Source organism: Mobula hypostoma, chromosome 17 (genome assembly GCF_963921235.1).
Source record: "Mobula hypostoma chromosome 17, sMobHyp1.1, whole genome shotgun sequence".
Lineage (NCBI taxonomy): Eukaryota > Metazoa > Chordata > Chondrichthyes > Myliobatiformes > Myliobatidae > Mobula > Mobula hypostoma.
In genome coordinates this window covers 52,078,081-52,105,279 of record NC_086113.1, presented here as the reverse complement: position 1 = coordinate 52,105,279, position 27,199 = coordinate 52,078,081, and the positions used below count along the sequence as shown (strand labels likewise).

General features: G+C 37.4%; 2 protein-coding genes across 5 annotated transcripts in view; one reads left to right on the top strand and one right to left on the bottom strand.

The window, feature by feature from the left end:
* Nucleotides 1-24,818, top strand: part of LOC134358023 (lysine-specific histone demethylase 2) — a 62,914-nt gene extending 38,096 nt beyond the window's left edge. For all 4 annotated transcript variants that reach the window (XM_063069886.1, XM_063069888.1, XM_063069887.1 and 1 more), the window contains 10 exons: nt 3,285-3,419; nt 4,650-4,821; nt 6,135-6,262; nt 7,225-7,356; nt 8,183-8,257; nt 8,855-8,971; nt 13,174-13,299; nt 15,124-15,246; nt 23,511-23,663; nt 24,684-24,818. In XM_063069886.1, coding sequence (XP_062925956.1) covers nt 3,285-3,419; nt 4,650-4,821; nt 6,135-6,262; nt 7,225-7,356; nt 8,183-8,257; nt 8,855-8,971; nt 13,174-13,299; nt 15,124-15,246; nt 23,511-23,663; nt 24,684-24,767 — 1,245 coding nt within the window. In that variant the 3' untranslated portion in view covers nt 24,768-24,818. The remainder of the gene's footprint in view (nt 1-3,284; nt 3,420-4,649; nt 4,822-6,134; nt 6,263-7,224; nt 7,357-8,182; nt 8,258-8,854; nt 8,972-13,173; nt 13,300-15,123; nt 15,247-23,510; nt 23,664-24,683) is intronic.
* An 18-nt stretch (nt 24,819-24,836) lies between these two features.
* LOC134358025 (protein DEK-like) overlaps nt 24,837-27,199 on the bottom strand; it is a 35,854-nt gene continuing 33,491 nt past the window's right edge. The window contains exon 11 of the mRNA XM_063069890.1: nt 24,837-26,963. Coding sequence (XP_062925960.1) covers nt 26,952-26,963 — 12 coding nt within the window. The 3' untranslated portion in view covers nt 24,837-26,951. The remainder of the gene's footprint in view (nt 26,964-27,199) is intronic.

The following is a 27,199-nucleotide window of genomic DNA, read 5'->3' as shown; positions in this document are numbered from 1 at the left end:
TCCACAAAGGCTGAGATGCCTGTTCCTTTTGGTACTGTCCTTGTTGGTTCACAACCACCTGCCACAGACTCAGTTTGGCTGTTACATGCTTTACAACTTCATCTGGTTGGTTGATACCTTTAGCACTTAATTTTCACATCTCCATCTAAAATGCTCTTCTAATCTCTGTTTTCATTTGGCAATTAAGGGTAAATTAGTGGGTGGTAATTAACTGGTTCATGTGATGTTTTTGGACTTAATTGAGATTCATTCCCAGTGATGCTTTGTTCTGACTTTATACCACATTGCCTCACTCTGGTATTTCTGTTGGGGTGGGATATAGTCAGGGACTGTCATGTTGTCTGGAAGATCTGGCTCCATGAGTGTGGTTGGCAGAATAATGATTAGCTAGTCTTTCAAACTAGATACAAGTTTCCATATCTTGGTAAGATTTACCAAGCTGAAAGTGATTGTCATGTCTGAGTAGAATCCTAGAGTACTACAGCATAAAGCAGACCATCGGGTCCATGCCAAACCATTACCTTAATGCCCTTGATCCACACCTGGATCATGGCCCTCCCTATCCTTCTCCATCCATGTCCTTATCCAAATTTCTCTTAAATGTTGCAATTAAACCCATCTCCAGTACTTTTGCTGACAGTCATTTCCACACTTGCATCATCCTCTGAAGAAGTTCCCCCTAGGTTTCCCTTAAATATTTTGCCTTTCACCCTTAACCTACGACTAATTTTAGTCCTGCCCAACCTCAATGGCAAAAGCCTGCTTGCATTTTACTGTGTCTATATCACTTATCAGTTTGTTGTCATCTTCCCTCATTCTCCTACACTCCAGGGAATTAAGTCCTAACTTATTCAACCTTTCTCTATAACTCAGGTCCTCAAGTCCCAGGAACATCCTTGTAAATTTTCAATCTTATTGATGTCTTCCCTGAAAGTGGATTACCAAGACTGCACAAGATACACCAAATTAGGCCTCACCAACACCTTATACAGCTTCAACATAACCTGCCAGCTCCTGAACTCAGTACTTTGATTTATGAAGGCTAATATGCCAAAAATTCTGCTTATGACCCTATCTACTTGTGTTGCCTCTTTCAAGGAAATATGAATCTGTTTTCCCAGATCCATTTGTTCTACCACACTTCTGTGCCTTTTTGCTCACTGTGCAAGCCCTATTCTGATTTGTCCTCCCAAAGTGCAACATCTCACACTTGTCTGCATTAAATTCCATTGACCATTTTTCAGTTCAGTTTTCCAACTGATCCAGATCCCACTGCAAGCTTTGATAGCCTCCATGCTGTCCACTACACCCCCAGTCTTGGTGTCATTTGCAAATTTGCTGATCCAGTTTACCAAATTGTCATCCACATCATTGATATAGATGACAATTAACAATGGACCCAGCGTCATTTCCTCTGGCACACCACTAGTCACAGGCCTCCAGTCAGAGGGGCAATCATCTACTACCACTCTTTGGCTTCTCCATATAAGCCGATGTCAAATACATTTTACTACCTTGTCCTGAATGCCAAGCGACTAAACGTGAATTAGGTACTGCTCATCTAAGAACAGGGTCTAATTGATCAATTTGATTCTATTGGTTGAGTACCAGATTGAGCCAGGATCATCAGCTAAATTTGAGATCTTAGGGCTCCAGCACTAGCCACAAGGCTTGGAAATTGGAAGGGTGATTGGACCATAGACGACTGGGTGCATTAGATGGCTGGACACATATGAGATGAAGGGTAGGGCTGTAGATGGTAGTAGGTAGACTTGAGATGAAATAGGGAAAGGGTGGAGAATAATGCCTGCAAGAGAGTTCATAGAACCCTGAGCCTGGCAAAGACTGCGTCAAACTACTGTAGCATGGTCAGGCTGCAACGATCAGGGTTATATGTCAGGCTTGAAACAGCTGGGGTACTAGCAACTGATAGAAAACTATGTCTATTACTGTATTATTAGGATTTACCAGTTACTTGACAGCATTTTGCAAAAGTTTCTAAAATGGTCAATGTGCATTTGTTCAGGCTGCGTATTGGGAATTGAAATATTGCTTTCTCACCTATTAAGGAAGAATCATAACTAAACGAACAGAAGGGAAGGATGCATCTATCTCTTTCCATCTATGGCATCAATAGTAGCTCTATGTAGTGTATTTTCATGAAAAATAGGGAAATATTTGCTCCTTGCTAAAAACTTCTGAAGTCTTCCCTGTAAGGTAAAATAATAGATGTTAATAATTTGAAATAGAAACATAAGATATTTGAAATAATCAGCAGGTCAGGCAGCATTTATGGAGAGAGAAACAGAAGAGAATGTTTCAGATCTATTATTAATAATAATTATTTACCCCTGTACCTAAAGAACTGAGATGCGGTTCTTTGGTGGACAAAAGGTGACAATTGTTATTATTTGATTGAAGCCTTTTTCAGTTTGGGATGTCTATGTAACAGTACATCTGCATCAATTATTTTTGTGCTGAAGAGTCATAAACAAAAGCTGATTAAAACAATGAATGGGAACTCAAGCTAATTTTCTTCTGCAATATTAGTGCAGCTTAACCATTTATTACTGAGACTGAGAGACAGTTGCTGGTAAAGGCTTTAAACCCAGAACTTTGGGGATGCATGTAGGTCTGTGACTCATACTTTATCCTCGTGAAATATTCAGAGTGCTATTCTCCTGGTGGAAAAAAAAGTATATTTCTGCACTACTTTTTTAAAAAAATGTGTTGTGATGGTTATGCTGCTAACTTTGCTGTATTTCTGAGGCTGGGTGTTGAAACTAATATCACTTTGCCTTATCATTGCTTTCAAATTTCTTTTTAACACCTAGCCTTAGAAATGTTGCAAAGGCGTCAGTCTCGATTATTAAGCCAGTTATGTAGAAATTTCATGCTCAAGTTTGGTAGCTACCTGGGAGAAAATAAGAGTTAACAAGAGTTAATTCCTTTTAACAATTGTTTCAATAAAGGTGTTTTTCTATTTCTTGAAATATTGTTTAGTGATTGGGTACTAAAATCATAGCAGACCGCTGAGAATAAGATGCATGACATTTTTATGGTCATCTACTTTTGAACAAGTTTTGTTCAGTCTGCATTCATTTTATAGTTGCTAAGTTGAGTTGATTAGCCAGCTAATAATTAGAGTTAAGAGATCTTGAGTGAAATTTTCAGCCTTCTGACAAATGACCATTAGTATTTGGTATTTGAAAATATCAAGTGGTCAATGATCTTTCATTTCTTTGATATGTGTTTTTTTCTTCCTTTCTTTTCACTTTACTCAGGTGATGGTGCTTGAAGCCAGAGGTCGGATTGGTGGACGTGTGTGGGATGACCATTCTCTTGGTGTGACAGTGGGAAAAGGAGCACAAATTGTTAATGGCTGCATTAACAATCCCATAGCACTAATGTGTGAGCAAGTGGGTTTCTAACTTACAGCATATTGAGACTGCATTTATTTATGTGCTGAACGTATACAATTTCAAAAAAATTGTATCATTACAACAAGCCTTCACTTTGTCAATATAAAGTGAAAGTTTATTGTAATAGGATACAATTCTTGATTTCCTTTACTGTTAACCTTTCCCTACCATTATATTTCAAGATTGGACTCATAAGCCACTTGAGAGCCCATAAATAGATCAGAACGAAGACCATCATCCTCGACCTTGAGGGATAGCCACGATGACGACCATTATATTGGTTTTTAGTAGTTCTTAATGTACTTTGTTTATTTTGAAATGTAGCTTTAACAATTTTTGTTACAGAAATTTTGTTACCCAGGGCATGTCCTTTTCTCACTGTTACCATCAGGTAGGAGATACAGAAGCCTGAAGGCGCACACTCAACAATTCAGGAACAGCTTCTTCCCCCCTGCCATCTGATTCCTAAATGGACTTTGAAGCTTTGGACACTACCTCACTTTTTTTTAATATACAGTATTTCTGTTTTTGCATATTTTTTAATAATCTATTCAATATATGTAATTGATTTACTTGTTTATTTATTATTATGTTTTATTTATTATTTTTTTCTCTGTCTCTGCTAGATTCTGTATTGCATTGAACTGCTGCTGCCAAGTTAACAAATTTCACGTCACATGCCAGTGATAATAAACCTGATTCTGATTCTGAGAATGGTACCTCATTCTGCCCTTTCCAAAAGAAAGTAATCAAATATGTGCTAGTTTAGTATTTTTTACTACTTGTATAAAAGTCAACAGTCAAACAAGAGACATTATTTTAGCCCCTTCCCCTCCTTTACCTTTCCCCTCCAAAGTTGATGTTGGCTGTTTTGAGGAGGCAATATAGTTTCATTTCTTCTCTTCCTTCTCTTCTCCTGTACTCCCCTGCCTTCCACCTCCTCCTCCTCTCCCCCACCTTGCCCTTCCTTCCCCCACCAATCTGTGTTATCTTGTCATCGATCCATGAGCAGACAAAGAAACTGTCTGCAATTGGCTATGTTGGCAAAGCACTTTGCAATTGTGATGAATTGCATTATTCCATATAGAAGTTATCTAATGCTATTATATTTTTGTAGTTGACTGTTAAGTCATTTATCATATGAGCAGAAATGTTAATTATTGGATTGCAAAATAAAGCTATTCTGCATAAGCATTGTTCAGTTCTTTTGAAATTATCTTTATGCAGCTTGGAAGCAAGATGCACAAACTGGGAGATAGATGTGACCTGATAGAAGAAGGTGGAAATGTGGTTGACCCTTCCATTGACAAGTCCATTGACTTTCATTTCAATGCCATGCTGGATGTTGTGGCAGAGTGGAGGAAGGACAAGAAGCAATTTCAAGATGTTCCGCTTGGAGGTGGGTTACATCATGTAGGATTTCCTTTTATGAGGAAAGAATTTATTGATATTGGGTCTTGGATGGACTACCGAAAAGATAAGTAGGAATGCCTTTATGCCATGCTGTTTGTTTTGACGTTATCTATAAACTAAATTCACATAATCACTTAATAAGTTTGACAGATTTTAGCTTGTACTGTAAAGGATAAAAAATGGAGAAGCCCAGAAAATAATAACTACAAGAACCCATGTACAGAATAATTTTCCTATTTTATGGTGAAATAATTTACCTTCATCTTTTGTTGCTCACCCATTTGTATCTCAGCCCTTAGTTGCATACATTTACATAAAATTATTCTCCATACTTATAGAAAGCTGAACATTTTTCACTTGCATACCTGAGAAGTTGGCTTATTCAGCTGTTACATCCTGTCTTCTTTCATTAAAGATGGAATTCTTTCTCACTGGCTTCATAATCCAAATGCAAAATCATGCAGATACTAAAAACTTAAAACAAGTTATTTCTAACATTTTCTGCAGACATGGTTATGATCACTTCTATTTTGCAGAAACACAGAAATAGTTGTTTTCTCAAGATTTTTGCAATGAAAATAAAATTATTCAAGCTTTTGCATGTGCATAATAAGTACATTCTTCAGAACAACAGATTAGGAGGGTAGGGAACATACCCTCCTCTTGTATTTATTGAATATTTGCCATTGAAGTCCTATATCTATGCAGATTTCTTGACCTCTGTCTTCCAGAATATAAATTCTTGTGACAGGCCTTGTTAAGGTAACCACATTCTGCATCTCCTGCCTCTAATGGTGCTGTATAATTTTAATTATGTTAAGGTGTCTGCATATTGGGAGGATGATTATTGCCTTCTGAATTAGAGGCTTAAACAATGGGTAATATCTCCATCAGTGTCTTTTTCGTGAAACACACGTGATACCCACCCCAACAATGAATGTTTGTACCAACATAATTTCCCTTCTCTCACGTCAAAACAGGAAACTTGACTGAAACATGGTCTGAGCACTTGCTTCTTTTTTTACTCGACATGTCATTGGTCCAATGATAATGCTTAGAATTCCTGGTCAGTTGTTGCCAAGCATAAGTAGTTGATGTTTTTAAGCCATATGCTCCAAGCTGAATGGAAAGTTTTGAGCTTCCTTGTTTTCAGATTCTGGGGGTAAAAAGAAACAAGTATTCCTTTGGTTGTCAGTGGACTGCTCTGGTCACTGGAAATGGCTTATTTCTGTATGCCATATTAGCCTCTTCAAAGATTAAGAGATGTGTTGTGACTAACGGCAAGTTTTCTGCATGCAGAAAAGATCGAAGAGATCTACAAAACTTTCAGTCAGGAATCTGGTGTTCAGTTCAGTGATTTAGAGGCCAAAGTGCTACAGTTTCATCTTGGTAATCTTGAATATGCCTGTGGGAGTAATTTGCAACAGGTAAGAAACTATTAAAAATATTCAAAATATTGTCAAAATATGATTTGTATTAGATAATATTGATCTTGGTGAAAAATATTGCTTTGTTATGTGACATGAAAACTAATATCATTATCATGTTGCCTTTAAAACTGGAAGATTAATTAATGCTAAGAATTGTTACATTGACCAGCAAACAAGTTGTATGCATGTGGGTTTAGTATTTGCAGCGATCATTGAAAATATTGATATATTTAGGAGGAAGGAATGTTAACCATGAGAGCAAGTGGATCATTCTTGAGAATGTTGGAATTATGGAGAGTTGGATCCACTTCAGTAATGGTGGCTGGTGTGCTTAAATCTTATTTGGACTATTGAACGTGACACATGGATAAAGTGAAAATAAAATATTTGACCACTGACAATAGTTGGAAAAGAGGAACAGAAGCATTAAGTCCAGAAAAGGTCAATGTTTTTTTTTGGTATTGGACAAGACTAAGTCTGGTAACATTTGGAATTACAGAACTGTATACCACCTTCAGCTGCAGGCTGCATCTCCTTTCTATAATTTCAGTTACCAGCACTATGCCAGGAGATAGTTTGTTCATTATTTGGAGCAGAGCTTCATGTCTTTGGCTGAATAAATATAATAGAAAAAGATATGTGATTCATACAAACAGGCTTTTCATCCTGCTTGGTTAGTTGCTTGGAGCAATTATCTGTTTGCAGAAAGACTTTATTAAGTTACAGGCCATCTTTTAAGGTTTCTATGACATGTATTTTTGAAGACCTTAATGCAGTTTAATTGATCATGACACTCCTTGCATTGAGGATTAAGCAGGGAGAGAGTTAAGATTATTTGCTTACCTGTCAAAGGTTAGAAGGCATTGATACTAGAGCTACATTCTCACTTCCTCTCTTTAAGATGCAGTTAAACATACTAATACCTTTCTACTTATAATTATTTTTATTTTGTCCTGCAGGTGTCTGCTCGTTCCTGGGACCACAATGAGTTTTTTGCCCAATTTGCAGGTGATCATACACTCTTCACATCAGGTTACTCATCTGTCATCAATAAACTAGGTGATGGTCTGGATATACGACTTGATACGCCAGTAAGTTTAGGATCATATATAGCAGTGTTTAATAAATTGAGCCAGAAAAATCTAGAGCAATATGTTGCAGTGATGCTAATAACACATCATTATATTCTAAAGGCATGATTGCTTAATCATCTCTGGAGTAGGTTTCATCGGATTTGTACCTTGCTGCATTAAAGCATAATAAAATAATTTTATTAATATTCATAAAAGCAGGTAATTTTTAAATGCTAATGGCTGATCTCTGGAACTTGAGTGAGTAAAATGTCCAATTTCATCCTTTGAAATTTTACTTTGGATCCTCTTTATGTCATGATTAATAAATTTCTGTAAGTTTTTGTAATATTTCAATATAGTAAGTTCCTTCAATTGAATTAGCATGGTTCAATTGAATTGGTATCTTTACTACGAATAAAAATTGTTGTTTTTCCCTTTTTTTGTTGTCAAATTGTTGGTTGGTATTCTCCCAGAAAGTTTGGCCATCAAAGATAATGCAACCAGCTGTAATAGCCAAAATTATCCACTTTAAAAAAAGGGTGTAATTTTTCAATTCACCTGTCCTTTTAATGAGAAGGAGGATTTAAACAGCTTCATGATTTTAATGCTGGCCTTTTATTTGATTGCATTTGAGGGAATAAAAGCAACAGCATTGAAAGAACTGAGCTGCTAACTAGTTTAGGGGCAAGTAATAAGTACATGATAAATTTAGATTGTTACTTTTTATTCATATTTTTGCTTTGGAATTTTAAGATCAAGGTTGATTCAGAATATCTTTCAGTTCAAATGAAGCAAATAAATATATGTCGATTATAAAAGTTTGTTAATAATGTTATCTTCACAGGTAGTGTCCATTAACTATTCAGGTGATGATATTTGTATTGGAACAGCTAATGGAACATTATGGACAACGCAGAAGGTAAACTTCCTATAATGAAATTCTATGCAGGCATTAATATAACTACAGAAATGTTTATTCACTGTAGTAGAGAACCTTTGAACAGTGAATGATCGGAGGGAAATACATCTGTTATGGAAGTACAGTAGTCCATTTATGTTATTTTACCAAGTTAGAGTCAAGTAAATAATCATCCTAACTTGTATTCTTGGAAATGAATAATTAAGGTGGTATAGTATTGTGTAATGATGCCTTTCCAGAAGACCAAGATGCGTTTTGACACCCTTCCAGTCAGTACCTTTCTGAGCTACTTGAGGAATCTAGCCAGGCTCTGATGCAAGTGTCTTAAATTCCCCTATTAAATTGTTTTGTGATTGTATTGCATTACGTTTGGTTTCCTCAGAAGTGGAAAAACATCACCTTGACAAAAGCTGTAAAGATCTCTCTGAGTGTAAGGAAATAACCCCAGCCAGATCAGTTTCTGATTTTGTTCATTGTTGAAAAAGGAATAGTAAATATTTGTAATGTGAATCTTTGTCAGTCAGAATGTTTTAAATGCTTAAGTGGCATATTGTGTCCCAAACAATTCATTGATATTTGTTGGTTGGTCTTTTGCAGGTTTTGGTTACTGTACCTTTAACATTACTTCAGAAAAACACTATTCAATTTTATCCACACCTGCCTGAAAGGAAAATTAAAGCGATCAACAGTTTAGGACAAGGGGTAATTGAAAAGGTAATTAAATCTTATTAATCTTGTTGGAAAGTTAACAAGATTCCTTTTGTGAAGATAAACTAATGGGAAAAATATTGACATTTAATTAAGCTTAGTGTTTTCATTCAGTCACTTAAAAACTCAATTTACTGTTTAATCAAAATTGGTTCAAATAAGAAATGCCTGATGAAAGTGTGAACTTGGAACTAATTACAAGCTCTTTCCTTGTTTTTGTAAATTGGAGGTGTGATTTTTGAATGGCTTTACTGTTAATAGGGTAATTAGTGACATCACAAAACACATCCTTATATTCTGAAATTATCAATCTGTTTCTTTTGCAACATTTGTCTTGCTGCTTTGCATGGCTGACACTGAAGCTCTGAGTGGCTTGGCTTGTGCTTTTAAGTTGTCAATTGAGCTGTTTCAATTTCATGTTATTTTTTTCTGAGAAAGTGGGGAAACTTCCTCAGAAAAAATAACATGAAATTGAATATTGCAATGTTGATGGTGGGAGAAAGTCCATGGAGTTTGAGCCATAGTTGAATAATAGCTCTGCATCTAAACATGTAATCTGGGTGGTTATTGCAGCCTGAAGAATTATGGACTGAGAGCTGGGGATTGGGCTGACCCTAAATAGCATTCACTACCCTCCAGTTTAATGGCACTTCACATGTGGCTAACAGTGATACAAATATTTCATCCCGGGCTCCTGCAATTTCTTCTGTAGCCTCCACTGTGATCTTGGATATATATTGTCAGACTCTGTTATGTTTACCTTCATACCCTTTTTAAGACACCTATCACCTTCTGTAATGCTGATTTGCTTTACAGTAAAGTAAGTTCTAAGACTACTTCATTTACTTTCTAGATCCGAAGACTTCATAGTAGAAACAGGAATTTTTTTTTTTATTAAGGACCTTGCCTATCTCCTGCAGTTCTACACAAAGATGTTTCCTTTGGTCTTCATGGACCCTATTTTTCTTTCTGTCTCCCTCGCACCCCCCCCCAATATACTTTTTCGGGACTACAGTCACTGCAATCTGCAGCCTGTAATTTCCCACTGGGAGGTGTGCTTTTGAACTGCCTGTACAATCTGGTGTTCTTGTGGTATCCTTTATTATTCAGTGAGCTGGACTTTTGAGAATGCAGGTATGGCTGCAGTGGTCATTGCTGGAGTGGACGTTGGCTGGATTGAATCTTCGGGGCCAGTTTGAAGTGGCAGGGCCTGGGCTGGAGAGAGGTTAACAAACCAATATTCGACCGATTTAAGCACCAAACCAGATTAAAAGGATTAAGGTATTGATAGCGAGGGTGGAAAGTAAGCCAGTTCAGCTCACAACTTCCTGAGGCTTTACTCGCCTCAGTGCTGAACTAACACTGTAGCTGCAGCCTGTGGCCATCAGGCTCCTGGACTGGATGCAGCACTGAACTGGCTCCATGGCTATGGACTTGCTTTCAGAGACTCTGCAGTTAATGTTCTGTGGATTGTTTATTTATTTTTTTGCATGATTTGTTCTTTATAGTACATTGGAACAATAACTATTTTTGTGATGTGGGGCTTTTCGTGAATTCCATAGTGTTTCTTTATTTTGTGGCTGCCTGCAAGAAGACAAATCTTAACGTCGTATATGGTATACATACTTGGATAATAAATGCACTTTGATGTGCTTAGTCCCCATTTAGAACTTAAACTTGTAGACTGGTTCTATCCCTTTCCTTAAGTTCTTTAAAACTAAAAGCTATAGATAAGGGTCTCAGTGGTCTCCCATTGTCACCTCAGTCACTTGCTCTATTATCCAAGGGTAGGTCAAGCTTTGACTTCTCCCAAGTAGGGTCCTTTATATTTGGCCCAAAAAGTGTTTCCTGAATGTACTTAACAAATCCCACCCCATTTAAGACTTTAATTGTATAGCAGTCCCAGTCTCAACTATCATCACCCTATTATTTTTTCAGCTCTCCATAATCTACTTGTATATTTGTTCTTCTAATTTCCATTGACTATTTGAGGACTTGTTGTACAATCCCAGTAATGTGTCTATCCCCTTCTTATTTCTCAGCTCCACCCATAAAGCCTCACTGGATAATCCTTCAGTAATTTCATCTCTTAACTACTACTGCTGCAACATTCCCTTCAGTCAAAAATAGATTCCCTCCCCACCTGTCTTTCCTGTCTCTAGTACCTCTAACCCACAACATTTAAGTTACCGGTCTTGTCCCTCCCTTAACCACATTTCCATAATGTCCCACTCCCATGTAGCTATCCAAGCTCCAGCTTCATCCCTTTTGCCTGCCAGACCTCTTCCAGTGAAATAAATACAAAATAATCTAATAGTCTTCCCTCAGTCACTGCCACTCTCCTGCTTGTCATGCCTATTCAACTTGCTGTCACTGACTTCTGTATCAATTTCCAGCCTGTTATTTGCTTCAATGATGATTGGGAAATCATCCCTCTGCCAATCTACTTCAAACTCACACTAGTAGCACTAGCAAATCTGTCTGCCAGGTATTGGTCCCACTCCAATTCAGATATAACCTGTCCTTCTTGTACTTCTGCCCCAGAAGATTGCAGTGGTCCAAAAATCTGAATCCCTGCCCTCTATCCTAATTTTTCAGACACACGTTCATTTGCTATACCCTTTATTCCAGTATTGTTACCCTTATTCGCACATAGTAATGGAAGTTATCCAGAGACTCATTCCTCTGCTCCGATATTTCTCGTTTTATTGCCTTTGCCACTGTAATGTTACTATTTAGTGGCCAATAGACAAATTCCACCAGTGATTTTTTCCCCCCTTTACTATTCCTAATCTCTACCCAGATGGATTCCACATTCTGCTCGTTAGATCTTGTATCGTCTCTCATTATTGCCCTGATTTCATCCTTAATTAAGAGCGCCACCCCACCTTCCTGCCTATCCTTCCGTATTAACTGATATCCTTGGATATTTAATTCCCAATCCTCTCCACCCTGCAAACATATTTCTGTAATGGCCACTAAATGATACAGTTTTATACTGATTTGTGCCACAAGTTCACTGACAGGCATTCAAATTAAGTGCCCTTACACTCTCTGTGCCTTTAAAATCTAGTTCTCTTCGTCTCTTATGCACTTGACTTTTTGGCACTCCATTCTTACTTCTCTCTTATTTTACTTTTGCTTTTACTTTATCTCTATCCACACTGTTCACTTTTACTTTATCCATCCTTCTTCAGTCTATTGAACCCACTCCCCTGCTATTTAGGTTAAAGCCCTATCCACAACCCTAGTTATGTGATTTGCCAAGATCCAGGTCCCATCACGGTTCAGGTAGAGCCTGTCCCAGTGGAACAGCTCTCTGCTTCCCTGGTACTGGTGCCAGTTTCCCATGAATTCAAACCTACTTCTCCCACAGCAATCCTGTAACATCTTGATTACATTGTGCCATAGGTTAATGAGTAAAAGAATAGTATGATAAACTTCCCCAGAGGAATCTGATTTAAGACTCTTTGTTCCTCTTGTCCATGATCTAATTGGTGTAACATAGGCAGGGTGCTGTACTTCAAGAAGTAATTCAAACCTGAGATCCAAACATTTTTGCATACTAAGGGAGTGGAAGGAAATAAGAATCAGGTGAGTAAGTAGTCATGATCTTACTGACTAACAGAATGAGTTCAAGTGCTTGTGTAGCACAGTCTTGCTTTAATTATGTTTCCATAAGAAAGTGAACTAAAGAGGGAAAGTAGTTGTGAGGGCATGGGAAGCAGAATAGGGTATTAGAGGAAATGTCGTGCAGAGAGAACTATTGAAATAAACCTCTTTGGAGTGAAGGAATGGTTGAGGAAATAGGAAAGGAATAAAATGGGTATATTGGAGTCAGTTTGTGATGGACCTGGACAATGGAAGTAAGTGCATGTAGCACAGTAAGCATGTTGGCAGAAGCTTGCAGGTATCTGTTGCCTAATCAGACTAACAGATGGATTAAAGAAAGGGAGAATCACCATCTTGAAAAGAATGCAGTGAGATGTTTTTATAATAATTCTCATCAGCCCACATTCCAATACAGTCACTGAATGAAGGCATGCAGAACTGTGTACTTCTACACAATATTCAATTTAGATTTTGTTTCTAAATACATTTGATTGCTCAATATTTTGTTGAAAGTTAAATCATCTCTCTTCCTAAAAGTTTGTTAGTATTATTTTGAAAATATCTAATCCTCTAATTGGGCATTTTTGACCATTTAGATTGCCTTACAGTTTCCATATAAATTCTGGGAGAACAAAATACAGGGAGCAGACTTCTTTGGTCACATTCCTCCCAGTCCTGACAAACGTGGACTTTTTGGTGTATTTTATGATATGGATCCACAAGTAAGTGAATTAGTTATTTTCAGTGCTTAATTGTGTTTCATGTTTTAGCTCATCAACTACATCTGTATATAAGAAGAAAATTTAAAAAAACATGGCATTAATAACACGAATAATAAGAGAAAGAAAACCAAACATAAATTTTAACCTTTTGAAAGAACATTCCAATAACTAAATCTGATGTAATTTACCCACCAAACATAATTAGTGGGCAAAATAATATTGTAGAAATGTTAATATAGATGGTGTAATATAACTAAGTCCTAAGTGAATTGATGCTGTTTATCTTATTGATGTACTTGGAGCTGGGGTAACAGTCAAATAGGTGATGGACACAGGAATTTTTCATTTGCATTCATTTTGGTACAGGGAAGGATATAATTCATAAGAATAAGTGTAAGAATTAATCATTGTTACATGAGTCATAATAACATCTGTTAATGCGTTATTTTGTGATATATTTTCTGCAATTGATTCCAAAATTTATCCCTGTATCTTGCCACCAAGTGATTGACTGAGATTTGTAACAAAGAATTCTCAGCTCCAGTGACCTAGGTTCAATCCTGAAATTCGATCACGATATTGAGTGTAAGTGCTTGGCTGAGGAACCAGTGGTACAGAGCTACCATCCACAGGATCATGACTGAACGCCTCTTGGGTCAGAATACTGCCTAATCACATTCTTCATCAGGACGAAGGGTCTTGGCCCGAAATGTCAACTGTACCTCTTCCCAGAGATGCTGCCTGGCCTGCTGTGTTCACCAGCCACTTTTATGAGGATTGGTGTATGATGCTTGGTGCAGGCTTGTGGGCTGAAGTGGCTGTTTCCTGTCTACAAGACTACTGATGGAGAGGTCTCTGCTACATTTCACTTAAGCCTCCTCCACTTTTTTGAAATCAAGATCAAGGAAGCTTGCAAAAATATTGCAAGTTCTCCAGACAGCTTTAACCAAGGGTTATTTTTCTTTAAAGCCTTTTGTATTTTTTACTAGTGAGATACTGCAGTCTGGTTAACGTGGCAGAGAACTTCTACCTTGATTTCTAGACATTTGGGTTATAACCCAAGTGTTAGGAAAGTATTAGATCAGTCTCACCAGTTATTCTCGTCTTAGGGGTTTCATGTTTATTCTACATGCAAATAACATGTTGAAATACCCATTCAATGTTAAGTATCAGTCCAAAATAAAATGGTCTGTATGATTTTTAGTGATGTAATTTCACTTGGTTTCAACTCTCTGGATCCGAAAATACTTCAATAAATGTCCCAATAAAAAATTAATAATAAAAATAATGTCTGAATGCATTTGTTAAACAGGGTTTTTAAGAGAACAAATTAGGCCAAAATCAGGTTTAATATCACTGACATACAGTATGTCATGAAACTTATTGTTTTGTGGCAGCAGCACAGTGAAATGCATAGACTGTAAATTACAATAAGGTATATACAAAACAATAAGTTTATTTGTGTGTGTGTTTATAGTGCAAAATTAGTGAGGTAGTGTTCATGGGTTGGTTCATTGATGTTCAGAAATCTGATTTTGGAGGGGAAGAAGCTGTTCCTAAAACATGTGTATTCAAGCTCCTGTACCTCCTCTCTGATGTATTAATGAGAAGAGGGCATATCCAGGGTGATGGAGTTCCTTAATGATGGATGCTGCCTTTTTGGGCATTGTCTTTTGAAGATATCCTTGATGCCATGAAATTGGAATAAATTCTAAGTGCTCATTGAATTCTTCTGTTCCTTAAGAATCTATTCTTTTGGAATTACTTTATTTTATTAGCATATTGTGAGCTCTAATTGTATTTATACCAATTAAACGTTTTTAGGGCAAACATTGTGTCCTGATGTCTGTTATCAGTGGAGATGCAGTGGCTGTAATACGGGATATGCAAGAGGAAGAAGTGATTGATCTATGTATGAATGTTCTCAAAGAACTTTTTAAAGAACAGGTAAGGAATGCAAATTTCAAAAAAAAAATCCAAGCACACAAACTTTCTTTAGAATATACCTAGGTACAAGAGGAATTCTTGTTAGGGTAAAATGTTAATACCTAGATATTGCATAAAGTGTGTGAGGCAAAGATCTACTTGTGTTCTGACAGAGGCATTTGTACCTCAGCCTTTCTCAGAATCAGGCTTATTATCACTGGCATGTGTCATGAAATATGTTTACATAGCAGCAGCAGTTCAATGCTATACATAATATAGAAGAAGAAAAAATAAGAATTAATAATAATAAATAAGTAAAGCAATTACAATATATTTATTAAATAGATTAAAAATTGTGCAAGAACAGAAAGAACATATATTAAAAAGTGAGGTAGTGTTCAAGGGTTCAATATCCATCAGTTGGCAGAGAGGAAGAAGCTGTTCCTGAATCACTGAGTGTGTGCCTTCAGGCTTCTGTACCTCCTGCCTGATAGTAGCAGCAAAAAAAAGGGCATGCCCTGGGTGCTGGAGGTCCTTAATAATGGACTCTACCATTCTGAGATACTGTTCCTTGAAGATGTCCTGGGTACTTTGTAGGCTAGTACCCAAGATAGAGCCAAGTAAATTTACAACCCTCTGCTGCTTCTTTTGGTCCTGTGCAGTAGCCCCCCCCCCCCCCCCCCCAATACCAGACAGTGATGCAGCCTGTCGGAATGCCCACCTATCCCCTGAAGCTCAGTGTATTCAGAAAGAAAATGTCATAATAACATTTGGACCCAGTTTGCCACAATGGGGGAAAAAGCATTATTACATCACTGTTACCCTATGCAGTGGGTTAGATATTTACATTGTTGAACTTTATCTCATCGACAGCCCCCTTAATCAAAGATAACTCGCTTCCATTCCATTTCTGTGAGCTCTGTAAATTACTCTACATATTCTGGCACAGGTGGGGTAGGTGTACTAAACGATGTGTGGAATGTTGTCTGTTTCTGCTTGCACTCAGCCTCTGCATACTTATGTAACAGGAATTTGAATGGGCCAACGGCTTCCTGCATGGTGAGAATGGTGTACTTTTTCTGAAATGGGGACTTCGTAGTGTTTTGTGTTCTCAAAGAAACTTCCTGCTAAAAACACTCTGATTAGAAATGGTGTAGATTAATCACCACTTAGAAAGACTTGATTGATATCAGCATGTGAGAATCTCAGCTGGGTCTTCTATTATTAGTATAGACTGAATTTATGTACAGTTGAGGCAGAGACTGATTGTTGCCTAACAGATAGAGAACAAGATGGGTAAAATGAGTCCTTTAGTCTGTGGACTGTGACATGCAATTACGTAGAGATCAATGTTTGGGCTATAACTATTCACAATCTGTGTCAGTGATTTGGCTGCAGGGTCAAAATGTATTATTTCTAAGTTTGTCAGTGATGCAAAACTAAATACAAATGAACGTAGTGATGAGGATGCAGTCTTCAAGCTGAGGGAGTCAGCAGCAACATGGTAGATGAAGTTCAGTGTGGGAGAAAACCGAGGTCATTCATATGTGAAGGAGTGTGAAATGATGCTCAAAGGAGCCAGGGTGTCCTTGCACATGAGTCACTGAACTTAACATGCAGCAGGCAGTTAGCAAAGCAAGTCATTTGTTTGTCTTTATTACTAGAGGAATTGAGTATAATAGTAAAGTATAATTATGTCACCACACCTGGATTTTTATGTATAACTTATATCTTCTTTCCTAAAGGATATATTTCTTACAGAGGGAGCGCAGCAATGATTTGCTGATCGTTTCCTAGAATGACAATTTTTTATTTGAGACTGAGTAGGTTTACTCTTTCTTTGGGGTTTGGAAGGAGCTATGACTTTGTTGAAATAATTTTAGAGAATTTAAGAGAACCTTAGAGAAGGTAGGATATAGCAAAGTTATAGTTGTCATAGTCTGAAAACGAGAGAGAAGACTAAAATGAGACAACATTTCCTCACTTTGGAAATGTCTTCTCCAAAGGGCTGAGGAAGCGCTGACAGTGATTGTATTTAAAATGATGTTTGATAAATTTCTGGAAATTAAAAAAATGATGGTAGATCCTGCAGCAAAATATTCCTGAGGTAGAAAATCAGCCGTGTTATATTGAATGGAGGAGCAGACTGAGGGGCTGAATTCCTTTCTAGTGTCTTCCAGTGTTTCTCAAAAGAAATTCTGCTTTTCCATACTTCAAACAGAGTGATCAATTGACACTTTCTCACTTGTATTTTACCATGTCAAATCCTACCCACAATCTTCAAGCAGTATTTTCTAGATAGTTGCTTTGTTTTGCATGTTCTTCTTTCAGATAAATTGTTTCTCAGCTAGGAGCTGAAGACAGAAATACCAGCATGGGAATGGGATGGAGAAGTAAAATGTTATAAGGCTGGAAGCTCAGGGTTGCCATCATTGTCTGATGAAAAGTATTCTAATCTTAGAATACCATTCAGCCCATGATGTTGATATTTAATAATATGATATTCAGTTTAATATTTTCAGATAAATCCTTTTTATTCCCCCCCCACAGATATAACTGTACCTTCCTGTTTCAAATTGTTTCTGTATCATTTTATTTCACCTCTAGGAAATTGTACCTGGTCAGCTTTAGTCTGCTGTATCTTTTCAGATATTCTCTCTGTTCTCTTCACCTTCTCATCTTTGTAGTTCTGATGAAGGATCCTTGAGGGTAAATGTTGATTTAGATTCTCTTCCCATTGCTTAACCTACTGAGTGCTTCCAGTTTTCTGTTTTTATTGGATTTTAAATATATTGTTCCAATTGGAATTTAGTAATATCACGTAAAAGTTTTGTCCTCATCTTGCTTTGGTTCCTTCCTTTCTGCAATGCAAAATTGTTTTGCTAATGCAAGTTAAGTACTATGGAGCCCATTTTAATGGAGTACTAATGTATGAAACTTGGAATTTTGGTTCGGTAGAAAAAATAGGTACTTTTGAGGTTTCTGGTTAAAGAGTTAATCTAATAACTAGAATAGTAGGAATGAAAGCTTCTCCACCACGACAAGCTTCTCCATGGATTGTCACCTTGTGGTGGAGAAGCTTCTGTGGTCCTGAGATCCCGAGAGCAATGCTTTCTGGAGCTATGCTCCTAGTAGGGTCCCCCATGGCGGTAAGGTCGAGGGTGAGATCCCTGACAAAGGACAATCCAACCAAGACCTCAACGGTGGAACAGACGGACGAAGTTACTTAGAACTCAACGGCTGTGAAGGCGGATGAAGGCTGCAACAAATCCATCAGCTCCAATCGTCGTGGTTTCCATGCCATTTGTGAAGCATCGTGGGCTTCTTGGAGTGCAACATCAAGTACACAGTTTGAGGATAAAGGGAAGCCTTTTAGGACCGAGATTAGGAAAAACTTCTTCACACAGAGAGTGGTGAATCTGTGGAATTCTCTGCCACAGGAAACAGTTGAGGCCAGTTCATTGGCTATATTTAAGAGGGAGTTAGATGTGGCCCTTGTGGCTACGGGGATCAGGGGGTATGGAGGGAAGGCTGGTGCAGGGTTCTGAGTTGGATGATCAGCCATGATCATAATAAATGGCGGTGCAGGCTCGAAGGGCCGAATGGCCTACTCCTGCACCTATTTTCTATGTTTCTATGTTTCTACACGTTAAACAAATACACGCACAGGTGTCTTCGCTCTGTGGGCCACTTCTTCAGAACGAAGACCATCATCCTGGACCTCGAGGGATAGCCACGACAAGGGATGAAAATCCCATTTTCTCCCCCGTGGTGACTGCAGAGCTTTTCCTGTGACTTGAACAACCAAAGGTAGAGGAAATGTCATCAGCTGGAGGAGCCTGACATCTGGGTTTTGGAGCTTGAGCAACAGCTGATTCACTGGATGTTTTGTACTTAGTGCATTTCGTGAGATGGTTACTTTGCACCTTGGGAGTGTGATCAGGGGAGTGAGTCCATGCTAGACAAGCAAATGGTGGTTCACCTGGAGAATGCAAGCTGAGCAAAGAGCATGAGAGCCTCAAGTATGTTGGGGGGGGAGGGGGCAAGCAATGAACAGTTATTAAGGAAGTCTTTAGTATCTTTGATGCTTGTGTCAAGCATATCTGCAAACCTGCAGAATAGCCTGGAGTCGGAGGTCAGAAGTGTTTTTATTAAGACCATCAGCATAGGAGATAAAAGGGTAAGGTTCTGCAAGTATGGTTTAAGAATTTGTGAGAGTTTAAGAAGCAGAATCGATTTCAGATTACTCCTGGAATGACATGCTAGTAAGTTTTGAAATAGGGTTGCAAAGGTGAATAAATTGCTGGGGAGGTGATGTTGACAGGAGGGTTTCAGGTACCTGGGGCATTAAGATCAATTCTGGGGAAGGTACAATCTTTGCTGGTGCTAGGTTCAATATTGTTGCAGATCGGTTTGCTGGTGATCTTGGGGATGGGGTTGAGGGGGTAAATTTAGCATAGATGTGGTGGGAAGGTGCACATACATTCAGAAGAGAGAAAAGCAGAACTGGAAAAAGGTCAAAAATTAGTAATGGAGATTAAAAGCAAGTTGGACAATTAAATTAAAACTACGGGTTCATTAATGGTACACACTTGCAATAAGTATTGGAAGTGTGGGACACAGATCAATGGAAGGATCAGAAATCTGATTTATAATCACTGGCTTATATACTGTGAAATTGTGGCAGCAGTACAGTGCAGACAAAAATTATTATAGTGCAAAAGAAGGATTAACAAAGTACAGTTGGATTAAAAAAAAACTGCTGGAGGAACTCAGTGCATTGAGCAGCTTTAGTGGGAGAAAATAAATTGGTACCATTTGGGTTGAAACCTTGCATCAGGACTGAGTGTAGAGGTGAGATGGCCAGCATCAAGAGGTGAGTGACAAAGGATTCCAAGGCAATTGGTAGACTGAGGAAAGCTGAAAGATGACAGGCAGGTAGAGCTAGAAAGGGAGGTTAGTGGGGTGGAGTTGTAAAACTGGCAGGTGAATGATGGATGGAGAGGGAAGAGAAAAATATGGTGCAATGTGGGGGGAGTGTGAATATGAAAGAGCAGGAATATAAAGTATTACTGGAGCTGGATTTGGATAAGGGGTGAGAATGGGAACAATAAGAGGTGAATGAAAATTGGAATCAGATGGGGGTGGGGAACCTTTGTTGAAGTGGGTGGATGGAGCCAGGAGGAAAAAGGAGGTAAAGATCAGTAAAAGAGGTCCGTGGGGTGCGGGAGAGGAAGCTCAAGCAATCAGAAGGAGAGGGTAGAAATGGGGAAAAGTGGGGGGGGGGGAGGATAGGAGGGGTGGTTACCTAAAATTGGAAAATTTGATATTTGTGTCATACACATCAAATGCTGGAACTCTGCTGACCAGACCACATCTATGGAGAAGAGTAAAACAGTCAACGTTTTGGGGAAAGACCCTTCATCAGGATTGTTTACTCTTTAGCATATGTGCTGCTTGGCCTGCTGAGTTCCTCCAGCATTTTGTGTGTATTACTTTGATTTCCAATATCTAGATTTTCTTGTTTGATATTCATATTGAGTTGTAGGCTACCCAGGCAGAATATTAGGTATTTCTCCTCCAGTTTGCATTGGGCTTCATCATGGTCAATGTGGTAATGGGGAGTTGAAATGGTCTGCAACTGGAAGCTTTGGATGGCCATTGTGGACTGAGCATTGGTGTTCTGCAAATCCATTATCAAGTCTGCACTTGCTGTTTGTAGAGGCCAGCAGACAACTGTTTAGACCTAGACTTGTGTTTAGATGCAGGGGTGGGGGTGGGGGGGGGTACATAAAATCAAAAAATCTCTAAGTTTCACAGGTACACAGAGGATAACTAAAGCATGAGTATGATCGGTTAGGGATAAACAAGAAAAAAAAATGAAGGTGGAAGACGGTGAGGTTTTGACTAAATATTTTGTGAATGTCTGTTAAAATAGTGTTTGTGATGCTGTAATTAAGATTTTGAAGTATTGAATATGATCAGTGAGGCAGAGAAGTAGAAAGTGGATAAATAAGCAGAGATGAAATATATTTTTTTAAAAAAGTAATCTGAGGCACTGACAATTTTTCAATCATAGTGGACCTCAAGTATTGGGGAACTGCTAGCATTTTGCTTTCAAATGGAAGATAAACCATTTAATTACAGGTCAGTTAATTTGACATTAATTCTCACTAAATTATTGAAGTCTATTTTTACAGTGTAAATTCTCATTTAGAAAGGCACAGATTAATCATGGAGAGTCAGTTTTGAAAGGATAATGGAGGCAGAACTGTTCATCAGAACTGTGAATAGAGAAAGTTAGATATCTGAGTACTTGTAGCAGTTAACAATGGGGTAAGATAGAGGGATTTTAAAACTTTTGATAATTTTATAATGTAGATCTCAGCTAGTATAGATTAGCAAACATAAGCGATGATGATGAGAACTTTGCACAAATTAGTATTTAATCAGTTTAGTATGGGGTTGTGAATAAATCAACTTTGCACCTTTATCCAAGAATGGAGCTTGCATGTTGCAGAGCCAATAAGATACATAAAAAATTGTGCTGCTTTACTGTGAATGCCCACAAGAAAATGAATCTCAGGGTTGTATATGTGACATAAAATTACTTGTCATTAACTAAGACATGAGAATTGCACTTAAAAATAAAACATGGAAAAGATACACAAATGAGCTGTTGATTGTCTGGTTCTATTACAACTGTGATTGAATCAGATTATTGAAACACATGTTGAATCTAATTATAATGTCTTGTGTTAAAAGGAAAAAATTATTCTGGACAGCAGTATCTTGGATGGTAATATAAATTAAGTGTTATTGAGCTCAGATGGTACACCCAAATTATAGCTGCTGTATCTACCAATACTGTTTGTCTAAAATATGAGTGGTCCATCCAAACTTGCTCCACCTAAGGTCTTAACTCCTGTGTTTCATACTCGCATGCAAACAAATTTTGCATTTGATTGCAGAAAGATCAGAAGAGAGCTGAGTGTTTAAATATAGTCATATTCATACTTTATTGATCCCGGGGGAAATTGTTTTTTGTTACAGTTGCACCATAAATAATTAAATAGTAATAAAACCGTAGTTAAATAGTAATATGTAAATTATGTCCAGGACCAGCCTATTGGCTCAGGGTGTCTGACCCTCCAAGGGAGGAGTTGTAAAGTTTGATGGCCACAGCCAGGAATGTCTTCCTATGATGCTCTGTGTTGCATCTCGGTGGAATGAGTCTCTGGCTGAATGTACTCCTGTGCCCAACCAGTACATAATGTAGTGGATGGGAGATATTGTCCCAGATGGCATGCAACTTGGGACAGCATCCTCTTTTCAGACACCACCATCAGAGTCCAGTTCCATCCCCACAACATCACTGGCCTTACGAATGAGTTTGTTGATTCTATCGATGTCTGCTACCCTCAGCCTGCTGCCCTAGCACACAACAACAAACATGATCGCACTGGCCACCACAGACTCGTAGAACATCCTCAGCATCATCCAACAGATGTTAAAGGAGCTCAGTCTCCTCAGGAAATAGAGACGGCTCTGACCCTTGTAGACAGCCTCAGTGTTCTTTGACCAGTTCAGTTTATTGTCAATTTGTATCCCCAGGTATTTGTAATTGTCCACACTGATATAAAGTAATGCATTTCTCACAGGGGCAGGAGAGTGAGTTTGTAAATCTGGTGGGAGCAAATGATGTTGGGATTGGCAAGGGTGGAGCTCTATGCAGGGGGTATGGGACAGGTAGCAGAGGAGTGGTGAGGTGGGCGGTGATATGGGTGTAGGGACACTAGGCAAGGTTATTTGATTCCAAACAATTGGCTTACCAATCATCTTAGAACATCTCTCTGGTGCCTCCCACTCCCTCCCCCTTTTCCCCCCAACCATGATTCCTCTCTTCAACACTTAGTCCGGAATAGAGACATATATTAGAACGCAAACGTCTTGGCCTGAAACGTCGACTGCACCTCTTCCTAGAGATGCTGCCTGGCCTGCTGCGTTCACCAGCAACTTTTATGTGTGTGACATATATTAGAATCAGGTTTATCATCACTGTTTGTTCCCACAACCTAATGATTTACTCTTAGGTTAATTGGCTAATCTAAGGTATTCTTGACATGTTAATGGCAAAATGAATGAAATAGGAGTGAATTGATGTCTGTAAGAAAGGAGTTGCAAGGGGAATGGGATGAATTCAGTTGTTCCCTTAGATGTCACATAGGTGTAATGTTGCAAGAATATACAAGTATTAATTTTATTTATTGATACAACTCTGATAGGAAGTTCCAGATCCAATCAGATACTTTGTTACACAGTGGAATAAGGACCCTTGGACACAAATGGCTTACAGCTTTATAAAGGCAGGAGGAAGTGGTGAAGCTTATGATATAATTGCTGAAGATATACAAGGAAAAGTTTTTTTTGCTGGTGAGGTAAGTAGATTCAACGTGGATTTTTTTTAAAAATCTAAGATTTCTCTGAGAAAGCAATGGCATATTGATCATTACAAATTGATTCATGAAAGATGTTAAATAAATCAGCTGACTCATTTTTATGGACCCTTGTGCTTTATTTGTCAAAATAAACCCCATGTGCTTAATATCAAAAATGATCAGTTCAGTTGATCAAGGACATTTTTTTGAAAATGTATAACAGACACTAGTTTTAAGCTAACAAAATGTGTCTCCCAAGGAACCTCTATATTACTAACTGCTACTTAACTATAAAATTCAAATAATTAATACACAAAACCTATGTAATATGTTAACCAGGCAAAGATGCTGAAAATTAGACTTTGTATTGAGTCTATAAATCAGCCATGTTAATGTATTCCATAACATAAAATTGTCCTTTTAAAAAGTATTCTTACAGGCCTTCAGTAATAATATTAAAAGATACAGATCTAATTGACAAATAACCAGTCAGCTGAATCATTAAGCAACAGAGCTGTGATTTAATTCCACCTAACAACTTTTAAAAATATTTCAACTTGCATATTGTATTGATATAATAATTAACCAAAATATTTGGATTGTCCCCTTCCTGTGTAACCATTATTCTTCAAATGCCAGCATTTAGAGCAGCGAATAATTGTTTTAAAGCCATGCAGAAACAAAGTATAACCCTTAAGATAGATCAAGGTGTATTCACGTTTTAAACTGTATAAAGATGCAACCAACAGATTCAGTATATCACTAAAAATTCTCAAATCAAAACCAAGAATTTAATGGAAAAATTAGTTTCAATAATCCTTAATGTTTGTACAATCTTCAGATGCTGCTTTATCTAGTTATTAGTTTTTGACTATTTCAAATGATGTTCAGAAATATGCCAGTGGCTATATGAAGGGCCTAAATGCAAGATTTTACTGATCATTTTTTTTTTAACCATTTTGCTGTGTAAGTTAACTAGAATACTAATTGAAATCCTAATTTAATTTTCTTTTAAAACAGGCAACAAATCGGCACTTTCCACAAACTGTTACAGGGGCGTACCTCAGTGGAGTCAGAGAAGCTAGTAAAATTGCTGCATTGTAAATGATGTCTTGTATATGACTGAATGAAAAATGCTGTATATATGGAAGGTACTGCTCTTTTCAAAAAAAAAATTGCTGCTGAATTCTATTCTGGTAATTCTCTGCTTCAAATTCAAGAATGAAAATTTGCAAATATTTAAAAATTGATTAAAACTTGATATACCAGAGCACAAAAATTGGTTGAACTTTCAGCAACTATTCATGTTACAAATAAAGGCAATAAACCCATAACTTGCAATCTTTTAATTAAAAGTTGTGAAACATAAGCACAAGTTCTAAGAGTGCAAGAAAAAGCCTCTTTTTTAAAGTTAAATACTGAACAGCTTTCACAACACAATATTAAGGTTGCATGACAAAAAAGCCACCTGTGATTTTGCAGAACCATTCAGTTCCTTTAATTTGTAAATTTAATATTGGATTCTAACCACCTATTGATAGTTGTTGCAAGTAGTGACCAAGAAATTTGGAACTGTATCAAGGATTGTATTTGTTTTGAAAGAAATTTATTTCTATCCTTCTAGTGTCAATGAGTTATTTGAAAGCAATCCTGTTAGTTGTTTGGAAAACACACTGCATTTATAGCCAGAGCTATAATTACCTCAGTCAAGTGTACAAGACAGTTTTTTTCTGCCAGAGATTTATTTTTATTAGCAATGCACAAAATTCTGGAGGTACTTCTGTCAGTCAACATCTATGGAGAAGAATAAACAGTTGATGTTTTCAGCTAAGACCCTGATGAAGGGTCTGGCCCCAAAATGCCGACTGTTTATTCCTTTCCATTGCTGTTGCCAGACCCTTCGCCTTCCTCCAGCATTTTGTGTGTGTTACTCTGGATTTCCAGCATCTCATGTTCATGGATAATCATTAATATCCAAGTTTTGGAACAGGAAAATCAAAGTATACTTGCATTTTCTTCAGTTGACAATCCAAATTGACAGTTTGTTAAACTAAATGCTGGTTTGAAAACGTGCAAATAACACTGCCTTTTAATTCTCATCAACCTGAGTAACCTAAATCCTTTTGATCTTATTTATAGTAAGATTTTCAATTTTTTTAAAGCCTGTATATATTGATGTAAATGTTTCATTTTGGTAGAATTGCCACCTCTGTGTCTGCTTTCTGCAAATAGAAAAAAAGTACTGCTAGAATTAATTTGAGCTGAGCTATAATGCCAGTTTGCCTTTGGGGTAATTTAAACTAAACAATCTCAGGTACTGCATTTTCAGCCTTCCTTAATCCACAATTAGTTACTTTATTAAAAACTTGGCTGTAATTTCTCATTACCTTGCAAATTTGTTCAGCAGCAGCCTGATCTAAAATTTAAGTTAGCATGCTATATGGTATGACTATAATACTGTATGCAAATTAGAATTATTTTAGTTCAGGCATTGCATAATGCTAACAGCTTGCCTAAAGTTTGTTTTCCAATGCAAATTCATAACTTTGTTCTGAAGTTGTTTGAAATGATGAATATCAAAAATAGATAGTAAGATTACTTTCTCACTTTATCAGTTAAACTTGAACAGGTATAATGATCAAATGAGTTTGCAGAAAGATTTTTTGTAAGCTGGTCATACTCTCAATTTATAAAGAATTTTAAAAAGTCTGAACTGTCTCCTTGCACTTTTATTTCATCTTCAAGCTGGGGCATGTTAATAGTCAAAACACGTTCTACAAAGAACTGAATTACGAATGTACATATTCTGCATCACTAATAAAACCTCCCCTCTTACAAAATTAAAACTGCAGCTTTGCTTTGAGAACGTTTAAATACAGAACAAATCAAAGATAAAAATTAAATTGTTTTAGCAGTACATGCAACTTTTCCAATTATTCAGCTGAACTTGAGCTACTAAGAAAAAATGCTTAACCATAATCAAGTTATTGGGTAATTTATTCACAACTCATCAAATTTACAGGTCATAAACAGGTTTAAAAAAACTAGTATACTACTAGAAAATTTAACAGATAAAAGTTCAAGTCTTAAAAGGCAGAACTATAGCTAAAGAAGCCAAATCTAGTTTGAAAGATAGTCAATTGATAATTGGCATAAGATAATCTACATCACTCCCCACTCAAGCATCCTTATTTGTGCTGGTGTTCATTCATTCTCACAATTGATCAGGAATATGGTATCAACGCTGTCTTAACATCACTTGGCTGATTTCTTTGAACCAGGACCACTTCATGAAATACACTGAAAAGTAAAATTTAGAATATTACTTAAGGCATCAATTTCATCACCGAATAGTGGTAAAGGTGTGTATGTCTGCAAATAGGAAATGCTTAGTTATATGCAAAATAAGATTAATCCACTCTCCTCCCTCAACCACCCCCCATGCTATATTCACAAACTTTGAATGTTCAAATTATTTGACCCTTAAAAAAAGTCTCCAATTGCATTAAAAGCATTCAATTACATCTCTTTGGAGG